The sequence below is a fragment of the Physeter macrocephalus genome, chromosome 7 (assembly GCF_002837175.3).
Source record: "Physeter macrocephalus isolate SW-GA chromosome 7, ASM283717v5, whole genome shotgun sequence".
Classification (NCBI taxonomy): Eukaryota; Metazoa; Chordata; class Mammalia; order Artiodactyla; family Physeteridae; genus Physeter; species Physeter macrocephalus.
In genome coordinates this window covers 158,486,686-158,502,044 of record NC_041220.1, presented here as the reverse complement: position 1 = coordinate 158,502,044, position 15,359 = coordinate 158,486,686, and the positions used below count along the sequence as shown (strand labels likewise).

Here is a 15,359-nt window from a genome sequence, read left to right as displayed (position 1 = left end):
TTAGTGCTTTCAATACAGAGAAAACAAGTCTTCCGGAACATAGTGGCAACCGTGCAGGCGCCCGCTGACGTTACACCCCGCGCTGAAGGGTGGGGACTGAGCGTCGCTCCTGCACCTGACCCCAGCGCCTCTTTGTGATTGGCTGTTCCGGGGGCGCGGCGCTCGGGCGCGGACGCCCCTGAATGGTGCTTCGGGGCAGCGGGGCGGGACTCCGGCTGCAGCCGCGGGAGGTCCGGACACTGGCGGCCATGGGACTCGCTGGTAAGTGCGTGTCTGAGCTTCCCGCGCCGGTACTCCCTGCCGCTTCCAGATGGGACTGAGCTGCCCTCAGGGGAGCGTGGCCGACGGTGGAGGGGGCGAAGCCGACCCGGCTTGAGGCTCGGAGGTCGGGGTCGAGGGTCTCCGGAGTCGAGTGGGGCTGAGGGTGCGCTGGGGCGGCCGAGCTGTAGCCGGTTTCGCGTCGGCTAAGGCGGGCGGGGCGAACGCCTCTGGGACTCCCGGCCTCGACCTCCTGCTCGCTCTTTGGCCGTTTTCCTCCCTTTGGGCCTGGCGAGACCCGGCCTGACTGCGCCGGGGTCGCTGACTGAGCGGGGCCATCCCTTCCTTGGCCCTGGCGCTCCCCAGCGACCCCTCAGCGAGTGAAGCTGGAACGGCGCTCGGCGGGTGGGTGGAAGCACCGTCCTCTTGACCCCAAGCCCCCGCCGGGACACCCTAAGGCTTCTCGGGAGTCTCTGCTGATGATAACTGTCTAGGAACTTGTTGACCGTGGCCGTGGACTTTACGGCCATCTCGCATTTGCCACTTAAGTGGCTGGGTGGGGACCTTGGACCGATCGCTCAACTTGTCTGGCTTCTCATTTGTAAAATAAGAGAGGTATTCACTAGATCTCCAAGCCATTCGTCAACTTTAAAATTTTAAGATTCTGTGATTGTGCCCTTTGTTGAGCTTTTACCCCGTGAAAGTGTTAGGCGTGATAACCGTGATAGGCACATTTCTCACAGAACGTTGCAGGTTAATGACAGAACTTTAAATGATTTCATTTGGTGTTTTACCGTTTTCGTTATCATTCATTTTTAAAAATTGAGTGGAACTGGAAATTCGGGCTTAGGTGACAAACCACAGTAAGAAAACGTTCGTGAAGCCACTTAAAAGTACAGACTTGAAGAATCTTATGATTTGGTAATGTTGAATTGTAGTTAGCAAATTCAGCTCAACAAACACTCATTGAGTATTTCTGAGACAGTACTTAAAATAAACATGACTTTGTTGGAGAGAATAGACTTTGCTCAAGCTGTTACTTTGCATTTTCCGAGTTTGCGGTGAAATCAGAAACTCAGACCTTTAGGATGGCTTCCCATTGTATAGTTGAGTTTCTGGAGGCATGGATATCTCATTTGGAAAGCTGAGAAGGAGTTTCACTCACTTTCCAAGATTCTCTTTAGCTTTAAATGTCTAAGAATCTGTAATCATGCTGAATATTGAGTTGATGATTTTTGCGCTGATGATCTCGGGGACACCTGAGCCGAACATTTCCTACTTTAGAGGTAGAAGATGGCCCCAGATCCAGCACGTCTCTAGTTTAGTTTTTATCTTTCGATTCCAAACTGAAAGGAGGGACACTCATGGAGGGAAGATATACATAACTGAAAGTGTAAGAAAGTGAGGGGAACCGTTTGATTATCACCATTCTCGAATAAGGAAGGAGAAAATAAGGTCTGTGGCATGTGCTACAGGTGACACTTTAAAAAGCTGCTCTCAAAAGACAGTTCTAACTCCAGGTATATTTTAGTGTAAACCACAGACTTAATACTAGCGAACTTGATGAGATTCTTTGAGTCCATGGCTAAGCTCTAAAGTGAGGTTAGCAAACCTTTTCTGTAAAGAGCCGTATGTTTTATCATTTGAATGAACTGGTTTGTTAAGATGGCAAAGTATTCTATACTTTGGTGTAACAAACATTATTTAAGATTATGTGTAGCAGCATTTTTAGAGCAAAGTTAAGATAAAGGACATTGCAGAGTCTAGTTTTGTTGTATGACACACAGTAAGTGCTAAGCAAGTAAATGCTGTCACATGCATGAATTCATCATGTGCTTTGTTTTATTTCTACGGGAAAAGCTAACAGATTAACATTAAAAGAATATTTATGTCTGGATTTGGAGTGTGGAATGTATTTTGTCTCTGAGCTTAGATCCTGTTTACTCTCTCTTTCAGGTACTAGAGGACACATATCTTAACTGGGTTGCCCTAAGGACTAATGCCTAAACCATCTCAGCATGGCCTATAGAGGAGGAGGTGGGGATGGCCAGCATCCCTCAGCTTCACTCTCCTATGTCAGCCCTGGACGTCTTTCCACGTGTAGAACCTGTACCCATAATATATGCATGGTGTCGGACTTTTTCTACCCAAATATGGGAGGCGTGGAAGGCCACATTTACCAGCTCTCTCAGTGCCTGATTGAAAGAGGGCACAAGGTCATAATTGTCACGCATGCTTATGGAAATCGCAAAGGCATCCGTTACCTCACTAATGGCCTCAAAGTCTATTACTTGCCTCTGAAAGTCATGTACAACCAATCTACGGCCACGACCCTCTTTCACAGTCTGCCATTGCTCAGGTACATATTTGTTCGGGAGAGAGTCACGATAATCCATTCACATAGTTCCTTTTCTGCCATGGCCCATGATGCCCTCTTCCACGCCAAGACAATGGGCCTCCAGACAGTCTTCACGGACCACTCCCTTTTTGGATTTGCTGATGTCAGCTCGGTGCTTACAAACAAGCTTCTAACTGTGTCTCTTTGTGACACAAACCACATAATTTGTGTCTCTTACACTAGTAAGGAAAACACTGTGCTAAGAGCAGCACTGAATCCTGAAATAGTGTCCGTCATCCCTAATGCTGTAGATCCTACTGACTTCACTCCAGACCCATTTAGAAGGCATGATAGTGTAATAACTATTGTTGTTGTCAGCAGACTTGTTTACAGAAAAGGTAATGAAATGATAGCTACAAGTGCACTGCACAGCCTTTTTTTTTCCTTGTAGAAAGCTGTTGAATATTTGTGTTATAATGATTGTTGGGCTTTTTGTTTTGTTTTATGCTTTTATAACGACTTCTGCGTTAAATATAGCAAAGAAGGGTCTAATAATGTTTTATACATCTTAAAGAAGAAATTTCTGGAACAGTGGTAAATGCTATTCCCAGCCCCAGCACCACCCACCCCCAATGTTTTCATAGTTACTTAAAAGGAAAAACAGTAACCTGACGTTGTTTAATAGGTCAGGTCTCTTAAAAATTTCCGTACACATGCAGTAGGAAGTACAGGGCCCAGACCATCACATAACCCTTTCTTTTCATTGCAGATATTTTGAAAACTAAGAAAATCACAAGGGTGAAAACTAAAGTCAGCTGTAACTGTATTATTCAGGGATGACCCTAATGAACGTTTGATTGCTAGCTTTCCTGTCGTTTTTATGCATACACTCAAAAGTCAGTGAGCTTGTTCTGCACATTACTGTTTTGTAGCTTGCTTATTTCCTTTAGTCGTAGGTAAGACATTAATAATGAATTGGCACGTAAGTGCTAAAGGGGGGGTCAGATAGCCCAGAGTCCGATCCTGGCTCCGTCCTCCTGTGTGATCGAAGACAAGCCACTTGACATCTCCAAGTCTCCGTTTTTTTCTCGTGTGTGATTTGGGCAACAGTGGTAATCTTGTGAGGTTCACTGATGGTTCCTGTACAGTACTTAACCCCCTTTGTACTCGGTATGTGTCTGCAGTGCACAAGGAGGATTGTTTCAGTGCCTCTGCAACACTTCATGGATGCCACGGTCGAATTTGCAGAGCCTTGCTGACTAAAAGTCTGAAGCAGTCCAGTTATTCAAAACATAAATGGTTTTCTGGATGGTATTTGAGAACCTGTCCAGCAATCAAAATTGGCACTGAAAGTGGGGAATTGTTACAAAGATAATATGTAACCCCCGCCTTTAAAATATTTTAATTTACTCAAAATATTATTACCATGCACTGAATCACCAATAATTTGATTTAGGCCTGCAGGCTTACGAGTACTGGTCCACTGATTTGAGCTGCATCATCTTTCTTGCACAGTCACCTTCAAAAAGCATAACTTAACAGTTGCCAGTTTGGGTCTCTTAAATGTGGTGAGAACCTAAAGGCATATGAAGTAATGTACTTCTGGATTTTTCATTTGTTTTTGATCTTATACGGTGGTTCAGGATATCCCCTAATCTGACAAGGGTTTTTTTTTTTTACTGTGTCTTTACTGAATTTTTCATACCGTTCAGCTTAGTTTCACAGAAACTCATTTTGTCCATTTATGTGCTATTTAAATACCGTAACAAGTATAATAAAATAGGCATCAGACAGATTTGTGGACAAATGCAGCTGATTCTTGGTAAGCATGAAGCTCAGCGGTGGAATCAGAAGTGTCCCAGTGTACTAGGGAGTGGCCTAAAATCCAGATGTGGGCCTTGATCAGGATGCTTTACCTTTAAAATGGAGAGCCTTGGTCCATGCGGTGATCCACTAAGCGGAGGTTGGTGAGAAAACTTCGACTGAACTGCATTTTGGGGGGTGAAGGCAATGAAATGCTTCCATTCCTTACTTGAAGAAGATGTGAATGGAGCAGCATTCTGTGTTCTGAATCCCTCTTGGGATATTGGTGATGTGTTTGTTGTAACTTAAGAAATGTGCCTATTTTGTTTTTTCACCAAATAATATACCTTTGTGAGATAGATAGCTGAGAAAGCATATGATGCATGCATGGTCAAGGATCAGAGCAAAATTAACTTACCTGTTCAAAGGTTGAACCTGTTACCTTTACTTCACCAACTATGGTGTTTTAACCAGCTGAGCTAACCACCAGTGAGTGAAGGTACAGCCTTTCCTGTTCTCAATTCAGTCATTTAACAAATATTTATCAAACCCTCTCCGTATGCCAGGTACTGTGCAAAAAGTAACATTCTGAGAAGGAATGGCCACATCTGTAGCCCAAAAGTGAGTAGTTGTATTAATGGTCCATTAATTATTAATAATTTCTTTAGGAGGTGTTCATTTGGAGCAGATATCAAAGGCCACTGGAATGTATTAAGTAAGAGAGAATAAATCAAAAGTCCTATTACCCAGGATCCCTGGCCTCTTCCCTCTTCCATTGAGCCTGTTTTGCTCTCAGGCAGGGTATAGCAGCGCTCACGTGCAGTGCAGACATGCCCCACTTCTTGCTCTAGTGCTAATGATGACTTACATTTATATTCTGCAGTTGATAAAGCCTGTACATGGTACAGTACCTCACTTGACCCTCCCAGCAACTGTAGGGTAGATGTTATCTGCATGTAACAGACAAAGAAACTGAGTCTCAGAGGGGGTAAGTAACTCACCTAGGTTGCACAGTAAGTAACAGAGATGGCAAGCCTGAGGTGAGCTCTTCTCGAGTTAAGGTCTCCTGTTCCCTCCACCCTCAGGCAAGCCACCATTATCCTAGGTATAGATTCAGAAGATTCTGTTAGGCTGTGCTTTACAAGCGCTTCAGATCAGAGCTTTTCTTGTCCATTTTGTGAGAATATGGCAATTGAAAGTCCTTTGGTATGTTTCATTGTGTTAGACTCTTGTTAGAGGCACCAGAACATTTCTTATTATGGGGAGAAAAAAACCTTTATTCTTAGAATAATAATATAGATCATTAATAATATTAATCGGTTCCGTTTCTTTTAAAGTACTTGTCAGAATTAAATAGCAATGCATTTAAAGCCCATCGCCTGGTATAGTAAACCCTCAGTAATTGTAGCTGTTGTTACTAATTATGATTATTGCTCTATATGTGGGGTTTTGGTTTTTGTTCATTGAAAGAATGGATTCTTAACCTGTGTATTAGAAGGGAGAGAGGGCAAGGAGGGAGGGGAAGGAAAGAATTAGGAGGTTACTTGTTAAAAGTCATTAAGACACCTCCTGGTTTATCTAAAAATCCAGTTGATGGACTTGGTCATAAACTTGAAACAAAGATAGCTAAGATTTTAATGAGAAGCTTTCATAATTCAGAAAAGCCACGTGTGAATTTATGTTTGCTAATGCGATCATATTTTGAAAATACTAGCAGAGTTTACTTAATAAATCCTACTTTGAATTATTTAATAAAAATGACCCTATATATATTATTTCTCCTACCATCTTTTAAATAATTGATCTGCCTGTATTTGGGAAGATTGATAGAAGAAGTGCAGTTCTTATGTATGTGTGTGTATGCATTTCTTAACCTTTAACTGGCTTATTTTACATTTACTTTTGAATGTGTATGATTTGTACTTGTTAATGAGCTAAATTCTTAAACATCAACACTACTGTCACTTTGGATTTCTACTTTCAGACTAGTAGGGAATGATTTATTTGGCTGCTTTATATTACCTAAGGTTGTATTTACATATTATAAGAAAGTTTCATTAAAAAGAAAAAAAAAAGGACCAAGATGCACCCTTTTGTTCTACAGACTGTAATGATCTGGCAGTGGAGGTCCTGCCACCTTCATTCACTGTCATTCGGGGGAAGTGGGCTGTAGCAGATTTGGATGGACTATTACAAATTTTGCTAACACCCTAGTGTTCACTGCAAAATCCTCTGTACAAACTGCATCCTCAACAAAATGGAGGCAGCAGTCATATTTTACTGCTTAGCCCTTTCCTATAGTAGGAAGTAGAATCATAACGCTGGTAGAATTGTGTAGGTGAAAGAGACCTTGGACTTCAGGTACATCGGTCTGTTCGTTTTCTCTTATAAGGAAACTCCCATTATCAAAGAGTTTGCTCGTAAAAAGGCTGGGTCAAGACCCAGATCTCCAGTCAACTCTCCTGCTCTGCAGAAAATTTAAACTGAAATGTAAGCCACCTCAAATGCCATTTTTTAGCAGTAGGTGTTGTGTAAACACAGGTGAATAACCTAGAACACAATGTTGAAACGAAACAGAATAGTCCACGAACTGGGTGTGTGGAAGGTACCCATGGGTGTCAGTGTATATATCCGCAGGAACTCTTGGGGGACCCCTGGCAGTTTGTGAACGATTCCACCATTCCAGGAAAGGTTTAAGAGAATTTGTTTCTCAACTTAAGTAAGGGAGGCATGACTAATATTACCTTGCAAAGTGAGTGCATTCTCAGAAGTTCTGATAAAATTTTTTTTAAGGTTAATTATTGATAACTCCAACATTCAACTTGATGTTTTCAGGGACCGATTTGCTTAGTGGTATAATACCTGAACTCTGTCAGAAATATCCCAATTTAAATTTCATAATTGGAGGAGAGGGACCAAAGAGAGTCATTTTGGAAGAAGTACGGGAAAGATACCAGCTCCATGACAGGTATTGATGGATTCCATATTGTCTTGGGTGAGAAAATATCAGTTACCTAAAATTGGTTTTGGCTACATGCCTGCATTAAGTGGGCTGCTTCTCCTACATGTGCTTGATCTAAAAATGTAATGCAAGGCCTATTTAAGAAAAATTGTATAAAATGGGGAACCCTAGTTAAGGAATTCATAATTTTATTTTTTCTGTTAGCCCAACATTATTTGACTTTAGGGGCCACTGGTTGGGGCACCCGAGAATGCACAGAAAAACAACTATTTGATTGGAAATGTTTGCAGATTCTCAAGCCATACTGAGTTGTGATTTAAATAGCACGGCCCAAGTCATGTTAATTGCTCTGCATGTACAGATTCGAACATTTCTCTTCCTCGGTAACTTAGTTAACGTGAGCTGTGTGCATGTGAAGCATCAATTTAAGAGGGACATTTTCCTGTTTAGAAACGACACTTTAACATTTACTCGTCAAAGTGTATTAACATTTTCATTGAATGCAGACTGATTTTGGAGAAGATGAAATTTGATCTGTGTGACAAAAGTTAGAAATATGTTAGCTGTACAAGCTTTAACCAAACAGCTTTATATGACTTTCTTTTAGATCAGAGTTGGGTGATATTAATCTTTTGAAATGGAAAACATTAGAAGCAGTAAGAATCTAAGTATAATATGAATAGCACACTTGGCTTATAAATGGCATTTCTTTTGTAGCGTGATTTTTACTCCCCTCTTTTTTCTCTCTTTTCAAAAATCAGAGTGCGTCTCTTGGGAGCCTTAGAACACAAAGATGTTAGAAATGTCTTAGTTCAAGGACATATTTTTCTTAATACTTCCCTTACTGAAGCATTCTGCATGGCAATTGTGGAAGCAGCCAGTTGTGGTTTACAGGTAAAAAGCTTTGAGGGCTTATTACATTGTTGGGGTTTCTGTATTTGTATTTTGAAAAATAATCGGATGCAGTCTGTAATATTTTTTTAAATTGGTATTGTTTATTTTCCTGAGAGATGAATTATGGTGGATCACATGTTCTTTTTTTCTTTTTAAGGTTGTAAGTACCAGGGTTGGTGGAATTCCTGAAGTACTTCCAGAAAATCTTATCATTTTATGTGAGCCTTCTGTAAAATCTTTGTGTGAGGGATTGGAAAAAGCTGTTTCCCAACTGAAGTCAGGAGCATTGCCGCCTCCAGAAAATATCCACAACATCGTAAAGACTTTCTATACCTGGAGGAATGTTGCGGAGAGAACTGAAAAAGTATGTCACATGCTAAGAGAAGGGTATTTGAAGATTGTGTCTTGAATTCTTACTTGATGTTTCACTTACACACTTGCTTCTTTTACATAGGTTTACCGTTTGTGCTCTATTGCTTAAGTTTGTGAAGTCTCTTCCAAATGAAAAGAAGTGAATTCTGTATTACTTCTGGTATATGTTAGGCTCAGTTTCTAGTCAAATCATTGCATTTGACATCTGAAAATAGCAGTAATGCAGTATCTAGACCTTTCATTAAACCTGGGCATGCAGGAGTTACAAAATTCTCTAGAAGTCACAACAATTAGAGGCAAAACTAATATTAAGATCTACTCTTAGACATTTTCTTGAGGCTCTTTATAATTCTAAAGCATATAGGTCTATTAGAAAATATATGGTTTTGCTTAGCCCGATTGTGGCAGCTTTATAAGTTACAAATATTTAATCCAGGCTACTTCCTAAAACTCCCGTGTCACTTTTGCTAGCTGCTGTGATTTTTCTACAGGAGGGGGATTTTTGCATCTTTGGGCTGATTGAGAACATAGTAAGTTAGAATTCAAAAAGCACGTGACAAATGTTGGAGATAGGATCACAAATAAAAAGCAGCAGTAGAAAATTGGTAAAAGGACAGGTGCAGGAAATAGGTTAATGCCCTTAGGTGGGAGAGTACAGTTGTGGGAAATGCTTCCCTATTTCGAGGTCAGGACTTCATTTATTCTACTCAGTTGTGCCCTTTGTTTAAGTACCTCTCATGACTTTGTCTACCTCCTGCCTCTTATTATCACATAGCAAGCTGGATGGAAGCGCTGTGCTTCTTAGAAATTGTGACCCAGAAAGAACAGGCAGTTGGGAGCGTGGAGAAGGTAGTGCTTTATACTCTCATTGTATTCAGTGGAGCAACTAGTTTCTAGCCCAAAGTAGAGAGCAAGATGGAGCCGAGTAAGCAGAAAGGCTTTCTTACTTGGTTTAAATTGTACATTCCCGTACGTAAGGTGAGCCCCGATTTGAATGGAAATGCAACAAAACTCTTTTTATCTCTAAAAGTCGTCATACCCAGTTTGCATTGAAACATGAGAAATTTGCATTAACAAACAGTTTTGACTGAAATAGCTCTGAGATAGCCACTTTCTAGAAGTTTTGCAATCGCGCCACCCGTATGAAGTAAGTACATTTCCTTGTTTCCCTTTGGAAGTTGGGGCGCAGCACTGATTACCTGCTGGGAGCGTGTGGCAGCATCGCCCGGGAGCCTTTTCGGGCTCTGTCCAGTTCATCTTCCTGTGCCCACTGCTGGATTCTAAAGTGACCCTTTAGGAGCAGAGGGGATATGGGAATGGAGGGCAGGGGTATTTGCTTAGGCAGGTTTTTTCAGTGAAACCCACCCTGACTGAGGACCACATCTCTGTAATTGTGCCTTTACCCTCTTGATCAATGTCATGTAAGTCTCAGAAGTTTGCGCTGTTGTAGATAATAAGTTTGGGGCCAAGAACTACGGTGACAGTTTGTCAGCTTGTGTTAAAGGAGCGCATTAGGGTTTTTTTAAAAACCACAAATTTTCTTTTAGTTAAGCTTAAAGTAATAGTAGGACGTCTGTATTGTTTTCAATTTTACACTCTGGCGATCTATAGTATACATTCCAAAAAAACGTTAATCCTCGTCCCTAATGGATTGTCCTCCCTGTCATTCTCTCCATAGTAGCAAATTGTTATTTTGTCACTTGAGATCATAAATTAACTGACTTAGAAATAAAGGTGGACACACGGGTGAGTTTGTGGTTGCTCTTTTTTTTTTTTTTTTTTTTTGCGGTACGCGGGCCTCTCACCGTTGTGGCCTCTCCCGTTGCGGAGCACAGGCTCCGGACGCGCAGGCCCAGCGGCCAGGGCTCACGGGCCCAGCCGCTCCGCGGCACGTGGGATCTTCCCGGACCGGGGCACGAACCCGTGTCCCCTGCATCGGCAGGCGGACTCTCAACCACTGCGCCACCAGGGAAGCCCCCTGTAGTTGCTCTTTTAATTCTACCTGTTCCACACAGGATGTTTGATCCCTTTCAACTCCTTAGTTTAACTGCTATTTAGAAAAATTGATCAAGAAATTAAATCAGCGTTCATGCTGGAAACATACCTTTTCATTTATAATTCGCCAGTCTCAGCATAACGCTCGACATAATTCTGACTACGGTGTATTCCAAATGTCCTCGGGGTAGAGGAGCTAGATGAAAACAGCCCCTACCTTTCAGAGGCCGTTGACCTTTAGGACTTGCTCTGAACGTCAGAACTTTCTTGAGTTCAAAAGGAGATGGTTTACAGGTCTGATAACGTGAGAATGACCGCAGGTAATGACCAAATGCAGTTTAAAAACATGAATGCCGGCCCATTTCATGTATTTGAAATAAGTATATTCAAGGAGCTTTGTTTTTTTCTTTAATAGTTCAGAGTTTAGTGCTTAGCAGTACTTTAAAAAAGCAAGCCACCTACTACCAATGCTCAGCAATAAACTTTATTTTGTTTGCCACTGTTTGACCTATACCATCTACCAAAATTTCCCCCATCTCTTTCTGCTCCTTTTACTTGGAATCCGTGAAATGTCTCTGTATATTCTCCCCATCTGTGGTCAGCAACACGGCCTCACTTGGCTGTGGAAAGAGGAGCCTTTCTGTAGCCAGAAGCACACTAGATTGTAACTCTCTGATGGGAGTTGAGTGAAGGAATCTTAAAGGGCCAGCCAGTCCTTCTTCCCTGCCTGGGGAGTCAACTGCTGAAGTGAATATGGCCTCGACAGGTGGCCTGAAACGCAGCTCCAGCGTCTCAGGACTTTGGAATTCTCGTAGTTGGTTAAATATTGATGGGGATCCCCTAGGAGACAGGAGCCGTGGTAGATTCATCTTTGTACCACACGGTATACATACCCCAGTGTTTTGTCCAGAATAGGCACTCCATAAGTGTTGACTCGAATGGCAATACGTAGTGTAATCAGTTTCACGCGTCACATCATTAGTGTAACAACAGTGAAATGTGCGCGCCTCCTGTTGACACTCTAAAGCACGCCTGGTCTGTGCGGGTCGTTGTTCGTTGTGGCTCACGGTGCTCATTCTCGGCCCTCTCCCGCCAGGTGTATGACCTAGTGGCAGGAGAAGCTGTGTTACTGATGGACAAACGACTGGACAGACTCATCTCTCACTGTGGCCCCTTGACAGGCTGCATTTTTGCTTTGCTGGCTGTGTTCAACTTTCTCTTCCTCATGTTCCTGAGATGGGTGACTCCAGATTCTATCATCGATGTTGCAGTAGATGCCACAGGGCCAAAGGGTGCCTGGACTCATCAGTCTCCTTACAGGAAAAAGGTGGACGAGAACAATGAGGTATCTAAAACCAGGTAGAAGAAAGCCTGGATTGTGAGATTTTAAACACTTGTAATAGTTCAATTAAGACTGTTGAAGATAACCTTGCTTTTTTTCTTTTTAAAGTTAATTTAGTAAGTTATGCTACCTCTTTATCATTCCGTGTTTTATTTTGAGGAAAGATAAACACTTATGCAATTCCTGAGTGTAGAAACTCCTTGCACTTACTTAAAATTTAGGAGAGAGCATTGAAGCCACTCAGGTATGCAATTTTTCAGACTACTGAAATCCCTGTAGCAGAGATGTTTTAACGTTATATTTTGGGAGCTTTGGGTGCTGAAGGGCCAAACGTTTTCTGGGCATTTTTTGGCCAATTTTAAATGTTCTACCATTAATTAGACATTCACCAGATGTTTACAAGTTTTCTTTAGGGAAGTACAACAACTCTGTGAACTCTTTTAAGTTGTGTTCATACTACATTTATTAGACACTTAAGTCATGTTCTTAAACTTTTATTGGGTATGCTCAGTAAATGTTCCATATAATCAGCAGGTTTCTTGAGTAAAATGGGCTGTCAGCAACCAGCATGTTTTAAGCACCTACCATGCATAGAACGTTGAACTAGATACTTCCTGCGGTAAGGACCGGGGGTGGGGGTGGGGGTGGGGGTGGGGGTGCCTTCGCTCTTTGTTGATCACTCAGATGACTCACTTCGTCATAGTCAGGTTTGACATGAAGTGGTAAGATACCCACCCGAAAATGCTCATGCTTTTAATGCCAGGAAAAAATTGCCGGCGTACTCTGAGTTCTTCTTTGATCCTGTTGGATGCATTCTCCTAGGTCGAGCCTTCATCTTCGCTTGGGTGTATGAAAATAGTTTTTGCTTTTTAAATACTAGGGACCGATACCACTGTTGATGATAGTGCAGAGAAACCCTCCACATCTCTCAGTGCATAATTTAGTCCTCTGTCAATGCCTTCTTGTTTTCCGAGCACAATGTCCGAGGTGTGCCATCTCAAAATCAGCTGCTACCCTGTCCCTTTGATAGAAGTCACTTCCCTTCACTTGTGGCCTAGCTGATGCCTGATAAGTATTGTCAGTGTGCAGAAGTCTTGACCCCAGAATGTTTTGTTTATAGCCAGTTGAGTCTGAAAATTTTAGGAACACAGTCTCTTTGTGGATGGATGCTGTCAGCTGTAATCGTTGTGGCCCATAGCCATGGGTTTTTAAACCCCCAGTTATCCACATGGTGTGTCTTATTAATTCCTTGAACTCCTTAGGATAAGTTTTTGTGATTAAGGACTGTGAAGTCACAAGAATGAGGCACTGTGGGTGCGCTAGTTAGATGCTGGCAGTATTGCGATTCTGTACAGGATTTTTTTTTAATGACAACATTCACAGAACTTCTTTTAAAAAAGTATCTTAACATGCCTACTAATTGGTTGCCACTGATACATAAGAAATATATTTGTGTTTTGTACTAAAACACAAATGCAAGAGTGCAATTTTTAAAATCTAGAAGTTAGGGGTTCTTTTGTTAAAGAAAAACAGACTGACCCAAACCATTAAATCTTACTGGGATTTTTATGCATAGAAACTGACTTATATAAATATGAAATAAACAGTGCCAATATTCATGATAAAGCAAGAAACTGTAACATTTGGTTTAATTTATTCTGTTCAGCAATTTTTAAAGGCATACTGCTGTTTTTTCTTCTATGTTATTTTTGTTTCTTAGGTTTTTTTTTTTTTTTTTCAGAATTGTCTATTAAATTGCCATTTATTTCAGATGGAAAAAGGATTTAAAGTTCTTGCATGAAACATGTAATTTGCATATTTTCCTCTTTTTTTTCCCTTTAGCAAATGGAAGTAAATTTGCTTGTTCTAGTAAATCTTAATTTTCAGGCTTCCTGAATACCTAAATTGTAACTGTCATTGTTGCACTGGTCAATATGTGGGAACATATTGTTCTGCCCTGCTACTTACATTGGTTTGAAAGTGAACTTGCAGTGATGAGGAATTTATGAAAAATATATTGTATTTCTTTTGATGTTCCAAAAAGTAGCACATGTAAAACTGATTTCTGGAAACATGCTACACGTCCAAAAATAAAGACCAAAATGACATTTTGACATTTTTCTTGAGTTTGTCTTGTTTGAAGAACAGAATATTATTTACTAGTTGAGCAACACTGCCCCAGCTCCTACCTCCCATGTTTTTCTTTTCAGTGCAATTTGATGTTTTGCTTGGTCTGTTAGAAAAACAGGAAATATCCTTCGGTTGATGAATTGCACTGTCATCTTTGCTTTCTACAACATTCTCTCTTTTACTCATGGAATAGCAAGTTCAATTGTGCTTTTGTTTCCTAATCCAAACTCTTGTTTTTCAGTGCACTAGAGTTTTTCAGTGCACTGTGAGACAAATGAATACATCTGTAAAGTACTGTGCATGTGAGCTACATAATTATGCATTATATCTTGCAAGCTATTTTAAGAGAAATTGGAATTTTGACTTCATTTACAGAAGCCCAGCGTATGATCAGGCCCCCCAAGATGGCTGTTCTCGTGCTCTCTGTACATCCCCTGCTGGACCAGTGCCTGCTTCACCTACACCCCACTCACATGACTGACCTTGCTACATACCTGCCCCGGCTGGAGCTAGTGATTATTCTAATCTTTAGATCAGAACATCTCCACCTGATAACTTATCAAAGGAGCCATGAGGGGCGTGCCCCTCTGCTGGTTTCCCTGGTAACTGATGAGCCCACCTGACGTCAATTCCCTCATAACTGGTAAATCTGCCCCTTCCCTCGGTAGCGAAGACTCCTGCCATGTCCCGCCATCCTGCCAGCTGCTGTCTGCCGCACGCCGTGGGGTGTCGCTCCAGGACCTTGCTTCAAATGTGTAAGATCCCCCATCTGTTAAACCACTGATGTCTCTGTCGCTGACTCTAGGCTCTTCGGTCTTGAGGCTGGGCAAGTATAGGGCTTGCAGGCCTGCGGGGTGCAGCCCAATGCCCAGCTTCTCCCACCCACTTTGTTGGAAGCAGTGGAAAGCAGTCCCCTATGTTGATATGTTCTGATTTATCTTCCACCAAAACATTTTTGGCTCAGTCAGGGTATCCTAGGTCTGTGTTTAGTTTCGTGAAGGATTTTTAAAGGCCTCTTTATCCTTCTCTGCATTCCCAAAAGAATCTGGGTAGATGTTAAATTGTATCATCCTATGGCTGGATTTGTTAAATCTGAAATTCTGAAAATTAAAGTTCTCTACAGATTTTGGTTTGTGTTCAGAGTACTTTGGGGGGTTGATGTTCCTTTATCCTTCATATTTGGTTGTGGCTCAGTGATTCTCAACTGGATGTGGCAGTGGTGATTTTGCCCCCTGGGGGACATCTGGCAGTGCCTGGAGACATTT

At 41.7% G+C, this 15,359-nt stretch overlaps 1 protein-coding gene across 4 annotated transcripts; it reads left to right on the top strand.

The window, feature by feature from the left end:
- The first annotated feature begins 211 nt into the window (after positions 1–211).
- PIGA (phosphatidylinositol glycan anchor biosynthesis class A) lies at positions 212–15,098 on the top strand. Of its 4 annotated transcripts, XM_007121895.3 has the most exons (7): positions 212–261; positions 2,215–2,994; positions 7,235–7,367; positions 8,123–8,255; positions 8,413–8,619; positions 11,719–11,967; positions 14,470–15,098. In XM_007121895.3, exons 2-7 carry the CDS (start codon positions 2,277–2,279, stop codon positions 14,482–14,484), a joined length of 1,455 nt encoding a protein of 484 aa, XP_007121957.2. In that variant the 5' UTR covers positions 212–261; positions 2,215–2,276; the 3' UTR covers positions 14,485–15,098. The 4 variants fall into 4 exon arrangements, with proteins under 4 accessions (XP_007121957.2, XP_007121955.2, XP_054942300.1 ...); XM_007121893.3 differs by lacking the exon at positions 14,470–15,098 and having other exon boundaries at positions 11,719–14,080; XM_007121894.3 differs by lacking the exons at positions 212–261; positions 14,470–15,098 and adding an exon at positions 341–385 and having other exon boundaries at positions 11,719–14,080.
- Positions 15,099–15,359: the final 261 nt, after the last annotated feature.